General features: G+C 43.9%; 1 protein-coding gene across 5 annotated transcripts in view; it reads right to left on the bottom strand.

The window, feature by feature from the left end:
- The window catches only part of REDIC1 (regulator of DNA class I crossover intermediates 1), an 805,769-nt gene that overhangs the window by 304,014 nt on the left and 481,344 nt on the right, over positions 1-20,411 (bottom strand). Inside the window, exon 10 of one of the 5 annotated variants that reach the window (XM_078680043.1) lies at positions 15,115-15,223. The exons of the other annotated variants lie outside the window; for them this stretch is intronic. Coding sequence (XP_078536169.1) covers positions 15,173-15,223 — 51 coding nt within the window. The 3' untranslated portion in view covers positions 15,115-15,172. Of the gene's footprint in view, positions 1-15,114; positions 15,224-20,411 lie in introns of those variants that run through there. 5 annotated transcript variants of the gene reach the window in all.

Below are 20,411 nucleotides of genomic sequence, written 5' to 3'. Positions count from 1 at the left end.
ACATGCCCTGTCAACAAGGCATATAGCAGACTCTGCAACCACCGAAAAGACATTGCATTTGTCTTTAATGCCTTTTGTCATTTCTCCTTGGTGCAAAATAAGAGGAGAGTATCTTTCTTTGAGGTAAAGAGATCCAGCCACGGCAGGTCTAGTTGAAAGGATACCACTCAAAAGGACATGCGATGCAGTTGTAACTTCACTGATGATGGGACGACTCTGCTCAGGTGTTCTTCGATTGAATTTTCAACCCCATGAAGTTATGACACTTTGAAGAAGACCAGATTTAATTTCCGTCCAGATTACTAGGGAGTGCCCAACCTATGGCAAACCCCAGCATCTGGTACCAGCCCTAACTGTTCATGTAGGCTTTTACCAGCTGGTTGCTGGTCTGAACCAGAACCACTCCTCTTTCTGTGACCACTTCCCGTGAACGGAACTGTCTTCTAAAGTGGCTTCCCATCCTACTACACTGGCATCCATGGTCAACACCAGTGGAGCCAAATGATCCAAGTAGACCCTCATGATGAGAAATGGATTCTGACATCCACCATGCCATTTGTTCTTGTGGATTAGAAGGAACTGACATCAGGACATCCATAACCTATGAACTTGGTAGCCAATGGTCCAATTGAGGTTGAACTACTAGTTTGAGATGCAAATGAGCCCAGTGGACCACTGATGTTATGACCAACATTAGACCCTGAACCATTACAAAAAACTGGCTGAACAAAGTTTTTTGTCAACAGTTTTGTGAGAATGTCTTGAAGGACCAACATTCTGCCCATAGGAAGAAACAACTTTCCCAGATTGGTGCAAACCTGATCTACAAGTTTCTTTTCCTTCAACAGACTAAGCTGAGACTTAAAGTTTAGACTGAATATGCAGGCATGAAGGAATTCGCACACCTCTGATGTGTCTTCATGACCTTTAAAAAAAAGAAGATATAGGAATATTTGAATAACGAGAACCTGCAGATAGGCTGCCAAAGGATCAAATACCTGTGTAAAGACTCAAGATACTGAGGTCAATCTGATGGGAAGAGCAGTGAACTGGTAATGCTCCTGACCTAGTGCAAACAGAAGACACCTTTGAGATGACGCAACTGAGGTCCTGAGTTGTCAAAGGTCTCTTGGTTTCACTAAAGAAGAAACCTCCTTCATCTTGAACGTTTTCTTGACTAGATAAAAGATTTACCATTTTGAGGTCCAGAAGGGGTTTTCTCATCTGTCCTTACTCTGAAAGAGTTGTTAACCTGAATAAAAACTTGGAGGAAATCTTTGAAACTCAGGATGATACCCTGAAGAAATCACATCCAGCATCCACTGGTAAGTAAAAGCAGTGCTCCATAATACGCTAACAGGGAAAGCTTTCCCTCAACCTCAGTGATTGGAACCTTGGCATAGTCAAGGTTTTAGAACCTTCTGAATAGGTGGAGCGCTGGTTCAGGATTTGTCATTGGAGGTCCCCCCTGACCAAGGGCGCTACCTCGAAAGGGCCATCTAAAGAAAGACTGCTGCTGTACATGTCCTTAAAGATAACAAGGGTGTTAAAAAGTAAAGGACCTAGGCCTAGAGGTCTTAGCCTAAAAGGCTGCAACAATATTTTCCCTTCTGCTGATTTCTTCAATAACTCATCAAGCTATGGCTCAAACAGCTTTGTACAAGGAAAGGCACATTTTATTAGGATGAACTTCTGGTCAAGGTCGTAACCAGATACAACACCTGCCCGCTGTAGCAGCTCTTCATGATGTAGCTGAGTGACATAGGCTATAGCATGTAGTAACTGAAAAGAAGCAAGCCTTCGTTAACATTGTACAAACAAATTAAGTACAGTCCACACCATTTTGCATCCCCTCGAAGGGTGTAAAATTCCTCCAGCAGAATCTGAGATGCATAAGCAGCATATTTTGAAGAGGCAAAAGGAAATTAAAAGCTGCATAAGTTCTCTTAAGGATAATGTTGTGTCTTACAGGATATAAAAAGCAGAAAGACAATGTTTGTAGATCTGTAGGATTTATTGTGGGATCAACAAGCCACCGCTCCTCTCACAGCATCTGAGAGGCACCAACTGACCACAGATAGAATTTGGAATGACAGCAGACCCATGACACGCTTAAGGTTCTGTGAGATATGCAAACAAGCATATCTAAACATAACATATTACCTCATTTTTTCAAACAAAATAAGAGTGTAAAATAGATATCAAATGGCAATAACATTAAAAAAATAAGAAAAATAAAGAGAAAGAATAAATGAAGAGCAAAAACATGTGAGATATCAAAACAAACAACCTTAGACATAAAGTTGAGGTCAAAGTGTGTGAAAAGCTCAACGCAGCTTCCAAGGAAATTGAGTGACACGTGTCGATCTCCTTGCTACCAGATTTGGCATATTATCTACAGAGACATCGCTCGAAGAAGCATTAGTTGAAGTATTAGTCAGAGAAACATTTGCAGGTCCTGTAGATGGAGAAAACTCTTTTCCCACACCTGTAGAAGAATGAGAATTTTCTGCAGACACATTCATCAAACCAGTGAGAATTGCATTTGCAGCTTTAACTTTGGCAACTTTTCCCAGGTTCCACCAATGTCCAACCCTCACCATAACAGCACAACTACACCCTTTTTCTACACACACAGGTTCACCAAATGTCTTGCCACCTTTTCTGACAAAATTGGTGTTTTTGATTCGGACCATGTCTCCAGGAGACAAATCAACAGTTTTAGCAGACTTCTTTACATTATATCTGTCAGATATTTTTTCCTGGGCTTCTTTTACACGAGTTCCCAAGACAACATTGTCTACACTACACAACATTTTTTTGGAAACCGTTCTTAATAACCAAGCAGGATAAAGAGTAGATGTGGGTACTCTACCTTTAAAAGAAACAAATGGTGCTATTTTGGTAAGTGAATGTGGGGTTGTGTGATAAAACCACAACATGGATCTAGCAGCACTTTCCAATCAAAGTTGTTATGTTTAGCCCATTTGATGCACTCCACAACCACTCTGTTCATCCTTTCGACTAAACCATTGGTTTGTGGTGTCCCACAGAGCTTCCTAAATGCTTCACGTCTGATTCATTTAAAGAATCACTCATTTCCTGATTAACAAATTGTACGCCATTATCCGAAACCATAGCCTCAGGAAATCCTTCCCTCATAAAAATTTCTCTAAAGAAAAGTTTGGCATTGCTAGCAGTGGGAGATGCACAAAACGTGACCACTTGCTGTGAAATTCATTAGAACAAAGGCAAAACGTAAATGGTGGGGAAGAAAATTGAATGGCCCAACTAAATCTATGCCAACTTTAAGCCAAGGTTTTGAAGGAAAAAAGATAGGTTGAAGAGGAAGAGTGACTACTTTCAATCCCTTTTCCACTCCACTACAAACAACACACTCCTTGACTCTCTCATCTATGTCTTTGTCCATAGAGGGCCACCAATAGTGCAGTCTGAGCCGTTTCTTTGTCATGGTTGCCCCAAGATGTTGATACGTGTCTTGATGGGAGGGACACATCTACCATCCCTCATGACAACCCCATCTTCACTAGATAATTCCTCTGCCACTTTCCAAAAGAGCTGGATGTCAGATGACACACTCCTGTCTCTGGGCCAACCCTTCACAATGTATTCTTTCACGTTGGTAAGAGTAAAATCCACACTCACCGCTTCCTTCCATTCAGCCTCACTGCACGCCTTACATTCGGCAGCGTCAACTACAGCGATGAAACAGTTCTCTTTATCCTCATTCACATCCAGCGGTTCATCTTCCTTCAAGGGAAGTCTAGATAACATATCAGCTCTAACATTTTCTTTCCCAGGTATGTGCTTTGTTACAAAATCATATTGCAAAAGTTTGGTGGTCAAACGTGCAATACGAGGTGTAGCGTATTTGAGACGTTCTCCTCCCAGGATATAAAACCAGTGGTTTGTGATCAGTTAGGATGACAAATTTTCTACCCCAAATGTAGGTCCTGAATTTTTCACATGCCCAATAGCAAGCTAACAACTCCTTTTCAATAACTGACTAATTAACTTCAGGGTCCCTTAGTACTCTGGAAGCGTAACTAATTGTGACCTCATTGGCACCTGATTTTTGAGTAAGTACTGCCCCTAAACCATAATTACTGGCGTCAACTGTGATGGTGCAAAATTCATTCGGATTATAAGCCTTAAGAATTTTGTTATTGAGCATCTTAGACTTGACCAAATCAAAGGTTTCTTGACAGTTGTCATCCCACACAAAAGAGACATTAGATCTGAGCATATTAGAAAATGCCTTCATGTTGCTGGCATAGTCGGGAATAAAACGTGAGTAAAACTCACACAAACCCAAGAATGAACGTAACTCATCCTTATTTTTGGGAGTGGGACACTCCACCACAACTTTTACTAAACCAGGTCTAGGACACACACCCTCACCAGAAACAAGATGTCCTAAGAATTCTATCTCTCTCTTACAGAACTCACACTTGTTCTTCTTAACAACTATTCCTTTTTTTTCAAAAATGGTAAGTACAGACCTGAGAGTTTTATCATATTCTTCTAGGTATTTGTTGAAAATAAGTACATCATCTTGAAAGATGACAACACCCTTGACATCCTGAAGAACCGACTGCATAACCCTTTGAAAGACCGAGGCTGCAGAAGCAAGCCCAAAGGGCATTTTACAGAACTGAATTGACCCAAAGGGAGAGTTGAAAGCAGTATAATGTAGTGACTCATCATCCAATAAGATCTGATGGTACGCCAAAGCTAAATCAATCCTCGAAAACCATTGAGCGTCCCTCAGTTCCTCAAGTAAGTCTCCAATTTTCGGAAGTGGATGAGCATCCACCCAGATTTCTTTGTTGAGACTCCTGAGATCGATGCATAAACGGATCTCACCGTTCCATTTTCGTGCGACAACTAACGGACTAAGCCACAGACTTGATTCCACAGGCTCAATGATGCCAATATTGTCCAATCTTTCCAATTCCGCCTTAAGGTCTGCTCTGAGACTGAAAGGAACTGACCTGACTTTGTGATTCACAGGCACAGCATTACTTTTCAGTTTGATCCTGTGTCTAAATCCTACAATTTTACCAAGAGAACCTGAAAACACATTAGGAAACTTCTTCTCCAAACAAAGGGGATCAGGCATGTCTTGCACTACCAAAACCTGTTCATTGTACCCAGTCTCAACACCATACCAAAGAGGCCTTGATGGTACCAACCTAAGATATTCAAACCACATATTGCTACATAGATTTTACCTTGTATCTTCCTTCCTTTAAATTCCAACACATCCTCAATATAACCTTCCAGATCTATTGTACGTCCCTTTTATGAAACTGGAGCTCTATCTGGAGGGAAGAGAGATCTGTTTCCCCACGATTTCTTGAAAAGATCAAAGGTAATCATAGTAATCCTAGCTCCCGAATCCACCAAAAGCTTCAAACACACATCACCCACCATCACATACACATAGGGATCAACACATTCTGAAGGATCACCGGTTACAATACCATCATCCGTGATGGTAACAATCATATCCTGGAAATCTTGAACAATGTCACTTTCACATACTTGTTCATCCTTAACAACACAATTAACTTTCTCTGGTTTGTTAATGCTGGATTGACACACTTTCGCTAGATGACCAATCTTACCACACTTGTGACATTTGGCATTTTTCCCTGGACACAATCTATTATCTTTTCCATGTGGAGGATAACCACACCTGTAACACATATTTGTTTTTTTGAAAACTCCCTTCTCATTAGTTTTAAATTTTCTTGAAGCACTGCTATTTGAAAAAGTAGAGGCAACAACATTTACATTTTCTTTAGAGGAAGTACTCATACTTAATTCCTTAATGGAATTCTGCGCCAGCTCAAGACTGAGAGGGCAGTTATGCAGCGGCTCAAAAGAAGTGCACATAAGATAGGTCAGAACCAGGTTCAAGTCCCACTGGGGCATTACGAAAGGAATTGGAGGAAACAAATGTGTAATGCCCTTAAGGAAGCGATTTACAAAAAGGGACTTGAAAAGAGAAGGCTGATCAGGAAGCCAAAGAAAGGCTGAAATGGCCGAAAGATAGCCTTTTAAAGTGCCCAGAACAGAGCCCTGCTGGGCCAAAGAAAGAATGAAGTGGAGAACCTCTGAAAGGGGTACAGGAAGGGGAACCACAGCTTTGCTGCGCACCATGCCACACATTTGTTCCATCTACAGGCGTATACCGTTTTGGTGGAGGGACGCCTGTCTGCCAAGATAACGTCACAGACTTCGGAAGGAAGGTCGAAAGCTGTCAACTGGCACCGATCAATCTCCACGCAAGGAGGTGGAGGATGGACAGGTTCGGGTGGAGGACTGTCCCCTACTGCTGCGACAGAAGATCCTCCCGAAGGGGCAGTCTAATCGGAGGATCGATGGCCATGTGCAGAAGCTCGGATACCAGACTCTTTGTGCCCAGTCCAGAGCCACTATGACTTGGGCCCGGTCGCGCTCGATTTTTTTCAGCACTCTGGACAGAAGTGGTATAGGCGTATAGAAGACCACAACTCCACTCACGACAAAAAGCGTTGCCTAGCGAGTGCCACCTTGGAAATTCCAGCCGCAGAATTGCAGACATTGAGCGTTCTCTTCGGTGGGGAATACATCTAACCAAGGCTCTCGCCACCGCTTAAAGAGACTTTGCACCACCTCCGAGTGAAGACGTCATTCATGATCCATCATGCACCGACGGCTGAGTTCGTCCGCCCTGGCGTTTAGAGAGCCTGCCAGGTGTTGAACCATCATGGACATGCCCTGATGTTCCAGCCACTTCCAGCGACAAAGTGCCTCCTGATATAGGGTCCACAAACCTGTCCCACCCTGTTTGTTTCAGTACCACATGGCGGTAGTGTTGTTCGTGAACACCTGCACTACTCTCCCTGTGACAGAAGGAAGGAATGAATGCCTTCAGTGCAAGACAGTTCCCCCGAAGCTCCAGAAGGTTGATGTGAAGCCTGGACTCCGCCGGAGACCAGAGGCCTCTGATCTCCGCCTCTCTCCTGTGGCTGCCCCATCCCAGAAGTGAGGCATCTGTCACCACTGTGAACTATGGTTGGGGAAGGAAGAGGGATCTGCCGTTGACCCAATCCTGGTTCGTTAGCCACCACTGCAATTGGTGTGCAGTGCCCTCCGAGATCTGGATGCAATCGGAAAGATTCACCTAATGTCGTGCCCACTGGAACAGAAGGTCCCACTGCAGACCCCACATATGCCACCTGGCATAGCCCACAAGCAGGCTGCAGGAGGCCATGAGGTCCAGTAGCCTCAGGGTCATTCTGACCGAAACCTGGGATAGAGGCTGAAAGATTGGAATCATAGAGCGGATATCCCGGACTCGCTGCACGGGAGGATAAGCCCGAAACTGCGCTGTGTCCAGAACCACTACGGTGAAAAAGAGCTTCTGAGAGGGAATCAGTTATGACGTCGGCACATTGATGGTGAACCCCAGCGAATGCAGGAGGTCGTCCGTAGTCTGGAGGTGGGAGACGACAGCCTGGAGCGAGCGCCCCTTCAACAGCTAGTCGTTGAGACTAGACGCCTGGCTAGACTAGAACCCCTGATCTGCGCAGATGAGCTGTGACCACTGCCATCACGTTTGTGAACACCCGAGGAGCGCTGGTAATGCCAAAGGGGAGCACGGTAAACTGAAAGTTCTCATGGCCTACTGTGAACCGTAGGTAACCCCGATGGGCTGGCAAGGTGAGGATGTGAAAATAAGTCCTGCTAGTCCAACGCTACCATCTAGTCTCCAGAGTCAAGGACAGACAGAACCTAAGCCAGTGTCAACATTTTGAACTTCTCCTTCCGGAGGAAACGGTAGACGTTCCTGCGATCCAAGATTGGGTGCAGGCCCTTGTCCTTCCTTGGGCACCAGAAAGTAGTGGGAATATTAGCCACAACCTACTTCTGGGGCAGGAACTTCCTTGAAGGCTCCCTTGGCCAAGAGAGCCGTAACTTCCTGTTTTAGAAGAGCCAAGTGATCCTCCGACATGCGATGGAATTGAGGTGGCATGGATGGAGGGGTAGTCTTGAAGTAGAGGGAGTAGCCCCTTCGGACTATCTGCAAAACCCACCTGTACAAAGTGATGTTGAGCCAGTGGAGAAGGTGATGGCGAGTCTTACCGCCCACTGGTGAATGGCGGCCCTGAAAGGTCCGACTAGGAGGGCTTGGAGGCTGCGCTGGTGGACGGGCCCGCCTGCCCACAGACCCACGACGGTGGAACCCACGTCCCCAGCCATGCAGAGGCTGGAAAGCTTGCGCAGGCCTGCGGCTCTGGGCGGTACGTGGCGGGGCACCCCTTCCGTAGCAACGAAAGGAGCGAAAAACACTGCACTGGGCGGGAGGTGGAAGAGAGATCCAAGGATCTGGCCATAGCCCTGGAGTCCTTAAAGCACTTGTGCTCTTTGTCTGCCTTGTCGCCAAACAACCGACGGCCATCAAAGGGCATGTCCAAACGTGTTGGTTGGACATCATCCGAAAATCCAGTGGACATCAGCGAGGCATAGCGTCTCACTAGGCAGGACGATTTCAACGTCAATAGCCCTGAGTCGGCGGTGTCCAGCCACCATCTTATGGTGAACTTCGCTGCGTCTCTCCCTTTGGCAACTGCATGTGAGAGCATGGCCTGGGCCTCCTTGGGGCACTGTTGCAGCATCAGCGCAACCGAGTCCCACACTGAGTGGGAGTAACGGCCCAAGAGGCATGCGGTGTTCACCGACCGCAGTCCTAAGCTGGAGGAAGAATGCATCTTCTTCCCAAGGTGGTCCAGCTTCTTGGTTTCCCTGTCAGGTGGTGCGGTAGGGAATGTGCCCTTTGAAGTCGAGGCTTGGACCACCAAGCACTCAAGTGTGGGGTTTTGGGAGAGGAAAATGGGGTCGCTCTGGGCCAGGCGGTGGCATCGGCAATCATCCTGTCCACAGGAGCCCCTGTGTTGGGCTTGGAACAAGTGCCCAAAAGGATGTCTGTAAGGGCCTCATTGAATGGCAGCAGGGGCTCCGAAGAGGGCGCTGCCGGCTAAAGCACCTTGGTTAGGATGCAATTCCTGACCACCATTGTAGGAAGCTCAAGGTTGAAGGCCTCAGCCGCCCTACGCAATACCACTGCGTAAGATGCACCCTCCTCCGTAGTCACAGAAGGGGGAAAAAGCATGCCAAGGTCTGGTGAGGTGTCCAGACCACTGCCCTCACCCAACTCCTCTCTACAGTCCGGTGCCTCTAACTGGTCTGCCAAAGGGTCCACAGACCCCCCCAATCCTTCTCACCCTCCTTTGGTAGCCACTGAGGGCGATAGGGAACACCAGGGGACAACAGTGGTTCAAAAGTACCGGCCGGTGTTGGTCGACGCTGGTCCGGCTCCGTGTCCACATCAAGGGGAGGCTGGAGTCTACGTCGGAGGGGACAGAGGTGTCGCCACTGGATTCGGCACTGGAGGAGGTGTCATGAGGTCAAACGGTGCCGATCCGGGTCCAGGCCTGGATCCCTGAGGGCCCTGCGGCGCCGGAGCCGAAGCTGCTGGTAACAAAAGGCCTAGAGCCCCCGGCCGAGTCCATGGGGCCCGAAGGCGAGCCGGCGGAGTCGGGCTGCCCAAAGATGGAATGGAGGGCTTTGTAAAAGCCACAAAGTTGGGCAGTGGTCGCTTTGGCTCCCGTGAAGGGAGGGAAGGTCGGAATCGGCCCAACAGGCTCCGTGGGCGAAGCCGGACGACTACCTTCCGCTGTCCGCGTCGTGTCAGCCGACAGACAGGGAGAACGCGAAGAGCGATGATGCTTCTTCTTGTGCTACGACTTACCCAAAGATGAAGACTTTCGACGAGGAGTGGTGGTGATGGCTCCGGTCCCGCAACCTCCCTCTTGACCAGGACTTTGAACGGCGGACTGCGGGGGCACAACTTCAGGTCGTGATCGCTATCCACACCCCAAAGGCGCAAGAGGTGCAGGTGCGTAACTGACATCAATTTGCGACTTGAAGCCGGTTCGAGGACGGGACATCCCTACGTGCACCAGGAGTCTAACGACTCCAAAAGATGTCGACAAAAAAGTAGCAAAAAGAGAGTCAAAAAGTGACTCGAGGTACTGCTCTCTCTGGATCTGTGCTGGCTGGCGCGGAAAAAGTAAGTACTAACGTCAGTGCGTAGGGGCGGTGTCTAAGTAGATACTGAAATGTAATTCTGGTGACCGCAACGCCAACGACAAACGCGGAGGTGACCGACACCACCTACCGACGCGCAGGAGTACTGCTGAAGAAAATGTTTACGATTCCAGTCTGACGCCTGGGGTAATTCTAAGGTGAGGAATCCATAACTAATTGTCTCTTTCAGATATCCTGCTTACGCTTACAGATCTGCAACAATCCATCCCATCTCCTATGGGGCTCATATCAGATTTCACTGGTATGTGCAGGTAGAAAGTCAATTGGTACACAAGCAAAGCCTTACATATCTCACAAGTTATGACCACAGCAGCCATAGCCGGATATCCCTTTTTCGGTATCTGGGTCTGTATCCTAACAGTGGTCTAGAAGGGATGGTCCCTGTCAATAATGTACCTCTTCTTGCCCAAGCTAGGCTAGATTATGCCAACTGGGCACTTCTCTGCCTGTCCTTATGGGGCAGGACACACCCTGTGAAAATTGAGATAGTGCCATGGTACATATATGTCCTCAGCATACTACTGCTCTTGGTTCCTCTGTCTCTACTGCAGAGCATTGACAAGGATATCAAAGCCTTTTTCTAGGGTGAGACTCACCCACAATTGAAAATTTCCAAACTAAATGCTCACAGACAACGTAGCAGCCTTAATCTTCCTAGCACTGAACATTACTATAAAGACATGTCCCAGTTATAGAGCGTTGTGTTACCTCTAGCGAGTCGGGTCTCCAGCTACTTAACAAACAAGCTGCTAACTTCTCTTTGATGCTGAAACAAAAAATGCAAGCCATGGTGCAATCTTCTGCCCAGGCCCATAAATTGTTGCAGATAAATGCTACATTACATACACATTCACCCATCTGACACATTGCTGCTATTTGTATTTGTGGCAATGCCACACAATGGACCCACTGGAAATTGCCATGAATTCAAACCCTTGGTCAACTTATTTCACAGAACGATCTTAAACGCTTTGATGCTCTGTGGCAATAGTTTAATCTACCCACCCATTAGAAATTAAATCATGTTTAATTGTGACACTGCTTACTGAGCAAACTAGGCTCACCACCTTGGGACACACTAGGTTTTCGGTGGAACGTTAACTCCAACTTTTAGGCCTTTTGAAGGTTGTGATGGCGGGTCTCTACAATTCCTTACGTCCCAGTTATATACTTAGCCTCTTATTTCAATTATGGCACAATAATGAATGGGCCAGAAAAGACCACTAACTCCCCTCTTGAATTTCATTATTGAGAGAAATGTAACCCGTTCCTAGTATAAGAAGTGGTGACTGCTAGCCTACTACTCTGCTGAATACATTCTTTCACGTTCTAAAAGCAACGCAGATATCTGAGGGCTAATTTTTCAACAACCATGCTGTCAGGCTGAGGCGGTTCAAGGACTCTTGAAGAATGTCTAGCCAAAGAAGGGGAGAAGTGAACCCTGAAATTCTTATAGGAATACACAAAGTACTTGATTTAATGTTGGCAACCAGGACTTGCAAGACCAGAATAGGGGGCCTCTAGGATAACCTGATCACTCTACACCCCAATCTTCCTGAGTTCCCTATGGAGGAGGGGAATTAGAGGGAACTGTCAGGAAAATGAAATCACCTCCTATTCACCCCTACAATTCAGACAAATAAAGTGGCAGCAGATATTGGTCAAAACTATACATGGCTATGCATGCATTACTGTATGCATAAATGCTGCTACTATCCCTCGAGATCTTGGATAAACGAATACATTGTTTGCTATCACTTTCCTAGAGAGATGATGTATATAAACCTTTGCATTGCAGGCACTCAGCAGTCCTGGAAACAAGCACTACTTCCTGTCAAAAACCAAAAATAAATGCAGAGATCTTGCAAGAAGTCGCAAGATCTTGCCCGATATATTGAAAATCTGCACAATATAAAGCTGAGCCACGCTCCAAATGTCACGCTCGTTGTTTTGGTGATTCTTAGAAGAGTAGGTGGCATTTTTGAGGACAAATTGATTACTTCAGGGAGCTTCAGGAGTTGTGTTGAGCCTCAGGAGAATATGAAGACTCAGAGATGTAACCTCTTTCACACAGAATCTAAATGGAGGGGTTGCATTTTAGATATGTACATTTTGTTGGTGGGTTGCACCTAACTCCAGGTAAGTTCCAAATTATTGGTAAAATAAGAAAGGGCTAATCAGTTAATTGACTTCTAAGGGAAATTTAACAAACAAATATTGGGATAAGACTTATATTTCATCTAAAAGTTTATCCTCAATTCTATAAAACACCACAAGGTTTGAGAAACATAATTGTAAAACTTATACAAGCAAGATACTCGTTGGACTTTTATTATAGCAAGATTGTATATAAAAGATAGCCTTTTATTCCACAGGTATGTTGGTGTTTCTAAAAGATAAATGGTTCAATCCTTCCTTCCATTACAGACTAACTATCCCTTCCTAATTCCCCCCCTCTCATCTGGTCACTCTGATACTCTAACTTAAATATGTACAAGTTGGTGCAGCATAAAGGGGAGCTTTTTGAGGGTACTGCTCTTGAGGAACACAGGCCCTGTCAACAAAGCATATAGCAGACTCTGCAACCACAGAAAAGACATTGCATTTGTCTTTAATGCCTTTTGTCATTTCTCCTAGGTGCAAAATAAGAGGAGAGTATCTTTCTTTGAGGTAAAGAGATCCAACCATGGCGGGTCTAGATGAAAGGCTACCACTCAAAAGGACATGCAATGCAGTTGTAACTTCACTGATGATGGGACGACTCTGCTCAGGTGTTCTTCGATGGAATTTTCAACCCCATGAAGTTATGACACTTTGAAGAAGACCAGATTTAATTTCCGTCCAGATTAGTAGGGAGTGCCCAACCTGTGGCAAACCCCAGCATCTGGTACCAGCCCTAACTGTTCATGTAGGCTTTTACCACCTGGTTGCTGGTCTGAACCAGAACCACTCCTCTTTCTGTGACCACTTCCCATGAACGGAACTGCCTTCTAGAGTGGCTTCCCATCCTACTACACTGGCATCCATGGTCAACACCAGTGGAGCCAAATGATCCAAGTAGACCCTCATGATGAGAAATGGATTCTGACATCTACCATGCCATCTGTTCTTGTGGATTAGAAGGAACTGACATCAGGACATCCATAACCTATGAACTTGGTAGCCAATGGTCCAATTGAGGTTGAACTACTAGTTTGAGATGCAAATGAGCCCAGTGGACCACTGATGTTATGACCAACATTAGACCCTGAACCATTACAAACAAACTGGCTGAACAAAGTTTTTTGTCAACAGTTTTGTGAGAACGTCTTGAAGGACCAACATTCTGCCCATAGGAAGAAACAACTTTCCCAGATTGGTGCAAACCTGATCTACAAGCTTCTTTTCCTTCAACAGACTAAGCTGAGACTTAAAGTTTAGACTGAATATGCAGGCATGAAGGAATTCGCACACCTCTGATGTGTCTTCATGACCTTTAAAAAAAGAAGATATAGGAATATTTGAATAACAAGAACCTGCAGATAGGCTGCCAAAGGATCAAATACCTGTGTAAAGACTCAAGATACTGAAGTTAATCTGAAGGGAAGAGCAGTGAACTGGTAATGCTCCTGACCTAGTGCAAACAGAAGAAACTTTTGAGATGACGCAACTGAGCTCCTGAGTTGTCAAAGGTCTCTTGGTTTCACTAAAGAAGAAACCTCCTTCATCTTGAACGTTTTCTTGACTAGATAAAAGATTTACCATTTTGAGGTCCAGAAGGGGTTTTCTCATCTGTCCTTACTCTGAAAAAGTTGTTAACCTGAATAAAAACTTGGAGGAAATCTTTGAAACTCAGGATGATACCCTGAAGAAACCACATCCAGCATCCACTGGTAAGTAAAAGCAGTGCTCCATAATACGCTAACAGGGAAAGCTTTCCCTAAACCTCAGTGATTGGAACCTTGGCATAGTCAAGGTTTTAGAACCTTCTGAATAGGTGGAGCACTGATTCAGGATTTGTCATTGGTGGTCCCCCCTGACCAAGGGCGCTACCTCAAAAGGGCCATCTAAAGAAAGACTGCTGCTGTACATGTCCTTAAAGATAACAAGGGTGTTAAAAAGTAAAGGACCTAGGTCTAGAGGTCTTAGCCTAAAAGGCTGCAACAATATTTTCCCTTCTGCTGATTTCTTCAATAACTCATCAAGCTATGGCTCAAACAGCTTTGTACAAGGAAAGGCACATTTTATTAGGATGAACTTCTGGTCAAGGTCGTAACCAGATACGACACCTGCCCGCTGTAGCAGCTCTTCATGATGTAGCTGAGTGACATAGGCTATAGCATGTCGTAACTGAAAAGAAGCAAGCCTTCATTTACATTGTACAAACAAATTAAGTACAGTCCACACCATTCTGCATCCCCTCGAAGTGTGTAAAATTCCTATAGCAGAATCTGAGATGCATAAGCAGCATATTTTGAAGAGGCAAAAGGAAATTAAAAGCTGCATAAGTTCTCTTAAGGATACTGTTGTGTCTTACAGGATATAAAAAGCAGAAAGACACTGTTTGTAGATCTGTAGGATTTATTGTGGGATCAACAAGCCACCGCTCCTCTCACAGCATCTGAGAGGCACCAACTGACCACAGATAGAATTTGGAATGACAGCAGACCCATGACACGCTTAAGGTTCTGTGAGATATGCAAACAAGCATATCTAAACATAACATATTACCTCATTTTTTTCAAACAAAATAAGAGTGTAAAATAGATATCAAATGGCAATAACATTAAAAAAAAAATAAGAAAAATAGAAAGAGAAAAAATAAATGGAGAGCAAAAACATGTGAGATATCAAAACAAACAACCTTAGACATAAAGTTGAGGTCAAAGTGTGTGAAAAGCTCAACGCAGCTTCCAAGGAAACTGAGTGACACGTGCCGATCTCCTTGCTACCAGATTTGGCATATTATCTACAGAGACATCGCTCGAAGAAGCATTAGTTGAAGCATTAGTCAGAGAAACATTTGCAGGTCCTGTAGATGGAGAAAACTCTTTTCCCACACCTGTAGAAGAATGATAATTTTCTGCTGACACATTCATCAAACCAGTGGGAATTGCATTTGCAGCTTTAACTTTGGCAACTTTTCCCAGGTTCCACCAATGTCCACCCCTCACAATAACAGCACAACTACACCCTTTTTCTACACACACAGGTTCACCAAATGTCTTGCCACCTTTTCTGACAAAATTGGTGTTTTTGATTCGGACCATGTCTCCAGGAGACAAATCAACAGTTTTAGCAGACCTCTTTACATTATATCTGTCAGACATTTTTTCCTGGGCTTCTTTTACACGAGTTCCCAAGACAACATTGTCTACACTACACAACACTTTTTTGGAAACCGTTCTTAATAACCAAGCGGGATAAAGAGTAGATGTGGGTACTCTACCTTTAAAAGAAACAAATGGTGCTATTTTGGTAAGTGAATGTGGGGTTGTGTGATAAAACCACAACATGGATCTAGCAGCACTTTCCAATCAAAGTTGTTATGTTTAGCCCATTTGATGCACTTCACAACCACTCTGTTCATCCTTTCGACTAAACCATTGGTTTGTGGTGTTCCACAGAGCTTCCTAAATGCTTCACGTCTGATTCATTTAAAAAATCACTCATTTCCTGATTAACAAATTGTACGCCATCATCCGAAACCATAGCCTCAGGAAATTCCTCCCTCATACAAATTTCTCTAAAGAAAAGTTTGGCATTGCTAGCAGTGGGAGATGCACAAAACTTGACTGCTGGCCACTTGCTGTGAAAATTCATTAGAACAAAGGCAAAACGTAAATGGTGGGGAAGAAAATTTAATGGCCCAACTAAATCTATGCCAACTTTAAGCCAAGGTTTTGAAGGAAAAAAGATAGGTTGAAGAGGAGGAGTGACTACTTTCAATCCCTTTTCCGCCCCACTACAAACAACACACTCCTTGACTCTCTCATCTATGTCTTTGTCCATAGAGGGCCACCAATAGTGCAGTCTGAGCCGTTTCTTTGTCATGGTTGCCCCAAGATGTTGATACGTGTCTTGATGGGAGGGACACATCTACCATCCCTCATGACAACTCCATCTTCAATAGATAATTCCTCTGCCACTTTCCAAAAGAGCTGGATGTCAGATGACACACTCCTGTCTCTGGGCCAACCCTTCACAATGTATTCTTTCACGTTGGTAAGAGTAAAATCCACACTCACCGCTTCCTTTCATTCAGCCTCACTGCACGCCTTACATTCGACAGCGTCAACTACAGCGATGAAACAGTCCTCTTTATCCCCATTCACATCCAGTGGTTCATCTTCCTTCAAGGGAAGTCTAGATAACATATCAGCTCTAACATTTTCTTTCCCAGGTATGTGCTTTGTTACAAAATCATATTGCAAAAGTTTGGTGGTCAAACGTGCAATACGAGGTGTAGCATATTTGAGATGTTCTCCTCCCAGGATATAAAACCAGTGGTTTGTGATTAGTTTGGATGACAAATTTTCTACCCCAAATGTAGGTCCTGAATTTTTCACATGCCCAATAGCAAGCTAACAACTCCTTTTCAATAACTGAGTAATTAACTTCAGGGTCCCTTAGTACTCTGGAAGCGTAACTAATTGTGACCTCATTGGCACCTGATTTTTGAGTAAGTACTGCCCCTAAACCATAATTACTGGCGTCAACTGTGATGGTGCAAAATTCATTCAGATTATAAGCCTTAAGAATTTTGGTATTGAGCATCTTAGACTTGACCAAATCAAAGGTTTCTTGACAGTTGTCATCCCACACAAAAGGGACATTAGATCTGAGCATATTAGAAAGTGCCTTCATGTTGCTGGCATAGTCGGGAATAAAACGTGAGTAAAACTCACACAAACCCAAGAATGAACGTAACTCATCCTTATTTTTGGGAGTGGGACACTCCACCACAGCTTTTACTAAACCAGGTCTAGGATACACACCCTCACCAGAAACAAGATGTCCTAAGAATTCTATCTCTCTCTTCCAGAACTCACACTTGTTCTTCTTAACAACTATTCCTGTTTTTTCAAAAATGGTAAGTACAGACCTAAGAGTTTTATCATATTCTTCTAGGTATTTGTTGAAAATAAGTACATCATCTTGAAAGATGACAACACCCTTGACATCCTGAAGAACCGACTGCATAACCCTTTGAAAGACCGAGGCTGCAGAAGCAAGCCCAAAGGGCATTTTACAGAACTGAATTGACCCAAAGGGAGGGTTGAAAGCAGTATAATGTAGTGACTCATCATCCAATAAGATCTGATGGTACGCCGAAGCTAAATTAATCCTCGAAAACCATTGAGCGTCCCTCAGTTCCTCAAGTAAGTCTCCAATTTTCGGAAGTGGATGAGCATCCACCCAGATTTCTTTGTTGAGACTCCTGAGATCGATGCATAAACGGATCTCACCATTCCGTTTTCGTGCGACAACTAACGGACTAAGCCACAGACTTGATTCCACAGGCTCAATGATGCCAGAATTGTCCAATCTTTCCAATTCCGCCTTAAGGTCTGCTCTGAGACTGAAAGGAACTGACCTGACTTTCTGATTCACAGGCACAGCATTACTTTTCAGTTTGATCCTGTGTCTAAATCCTACAATTTTACCAAGAGAACCTGAAAACACATTAGGAAACTTCTTCTCCAAACAAAGGGGATCAGGCATGTCTTGCACTACCAAAACCTGTTCATTGTACCCAGTCTCAACACCATACCAAAGAGGCCTTGATGGTACCAACCTAAGATATTCAAACCACATATTGCTACATAGATTTTACCCTGTATCTTCCTTCCTTTAAATTCCAACACATCCTCAATATAACCTTCCAGATCTATTGTACGTCCCTTGTATGAAACTGGAACTCTATCTGGAGGGAAGAGAGATCTGTTTCCCCAAGATTTCTTGAAAAGATCAAAGGTAATCATAGTAATCCTAGCTCCCGAATCCACCAAAAGCTTCAAACACACATCACCCACCATCACATCAACATAGGGATCAACACATTCTGAAGGATCACTGGTTACAATACCATCATCCGTGATGGTAACAATCATATCCTGGAAATCTTGACCAATGTCACTTTCACATACTTGTTCATCCTTAACAACACAATTAACTTTCTCTGGTTTGTTAATGCTGGATTGACACACTTTCGCTAGATGACCAATCTTACCACACTTGTGACATTGTGCATTTTTCCCTGGACACAATCTATTATCTTTTCTATGTGGAGGATAACCACACCTGTAACACATATTTGTTTTTTTGAAAACTCCCTTCTCATTAGTTTTAAATTTTCTTGAAGCACTGTTATTTGAAAAAGTAGAGGCAACAACATTTACATTTTCTTTAGAGGAAGAACTCATACTTAATTCCTTAATGGAATTCTGCGCCAGCTCAAGACTTTTTGCTACCTTAATGATTTCTTCTAGGGTAGGATTACCAATTGTGAGAAGTTTCTGCTGAATATGTTTGTCACAACAATGCGCAATAAATAGGTCTCTTTCCAATTGATCACGATACTCTCCAAATTGACAATCTGCGCACAGTTTACGCAACACACTAAGATAGGTATCGACATCTTCACTTTGTAACTGTGCTCTCTTAAAAAATTTGTGCCTCAAAAAAACCAAACTCGGTTGCACATCACACTTGTTAACAAGCTTCTTAACAGCTTCCTGATATTCATCGATCACTTCACCCTCAGCCAAAACTATATCAGGAAGATGTTTAAAAGCTTCTCTTCCTTCAAACCCTAAACAATTTAAAAGGAGGTATTTTTTCCTTTCTGCTCGGTAGTGTGATGCGCCAATAGCACCAATGTATGTCTCAAACGCATCAAACCATTGTCTCCACTGGATCTGAGGTGTACCTGGACTTTCTAGAAAAGGGGGAGGTTGGTTTACAGACTGCATCTTAAAGTATGAGTGAAGAAAAATTGCTAAATATGAAACAGTTCAATAGATATGTAAAATTACAACAAATGAAAATATTCATATGTTCATGCATCAAAACAGGTACCTTTAAAAAATAAAAAATTAAAGAGAGAAGAAAGAAAAAAGAGTACATTATGCACATAATACTATGTACATAAATATTTTAAAATATGACACAATCCTGAATTAATAATACTCTGTTTAAATAATTGAAGAGAGAGCCACCAAAAAGAAGTTACTGTTTACCAATATTAAAAAAACCACTACTCTCTTCAACAATCTGTGCGATCCACTTCACGTAGATAAGTTTAACAAATTAAAGCTTAGCCAGGTACTCCACCGTGGAGAGCTCTCTTCTTACTGTGAATAAATCATGAAGAAAGCCAAGTTCAGTTCCAGTCTGAATACGCTTAGCTGATAAAATCGTGGAAAGACAGCTTTCTTCTCAGATCATCGCTGTACTTGTGAAGTGTTCCTTCATCTCCGATCTGCGCTGTGAAATTAACGTGTCGCTTTATCTCCGATCAGCGCTGTAAAACTGATGTGTTCCTGACGTACGCATACTGAACGTGCTGACGAGCCTTGAATCAATCACCAAGTAGGATTACTGATGACGCACACAGTACATCTACCGAATCCCTTTTCGAGTTCTACTGCGTCATCATTTTTGCCGAGAGCTTGATGGATGAAGAGCTCCCAATCCAACAAACTTTTGCTGAGCTTTAGCAGTGATCAGCTGGTGCTAGGTAACGCGCACCGCTACACATGCTAAGTAGACAGCCTTAATAAATAACTGGACCCTCCCGCTAACCTCCTCACCATTGTAAAGATGTTCTCGATGTTAATATCTGTCGCTGGAGAAGTAAGCTGACTTCTCTTCAGGATAAACAGCCGCTGGAGGAGGTATGTGAAATTCACTTTTCAGTTTCCTTCAACTGGAGATAATTTTCTCATGAAGCCAATTTATTTTCTTTTAGTTTGATCTTCTTTATATTTCTTAAAATAATTTCTTGATGAAGATGAATACCCCAGTTTTAGGAGGTTCAAAATGCTGCAGTGGCTTGCCCCGGCTCGTCCCATCTTCGCCAAAATTAGGTTGTGTCTTCCAGGATATAAAAAGCAGAAAGACACTGTTTGTAGGTCTGTAGGATTTATTGTGGGATCAACGAGCCACCGCTCCTCTCACAGCATCTGAGAGGCACCAACTGACCACAGATAGAATTTGGAATGACAGCAGACCCATGACAACGCTTA

The sequence above is a fragment of the Lissotriton helveticus genome, chromosome 1_1, assembly GCF_964261635.1.
Source record: "Lissotriton helveticus chromosome 1_1, aLisHel1.1, whole genome shotgun sequence".
NCBI lineage: Eukaryota > Metazoa > Chordata > Amphibia > Caudata > Salamandridae > Lissotriton > Lissotriton helveticus.
The sequence above is the reverse complement of the archived record's forward strand: the minus strand, read 5'-3'. Positions and strand labels throughout refer to the sequence as shown.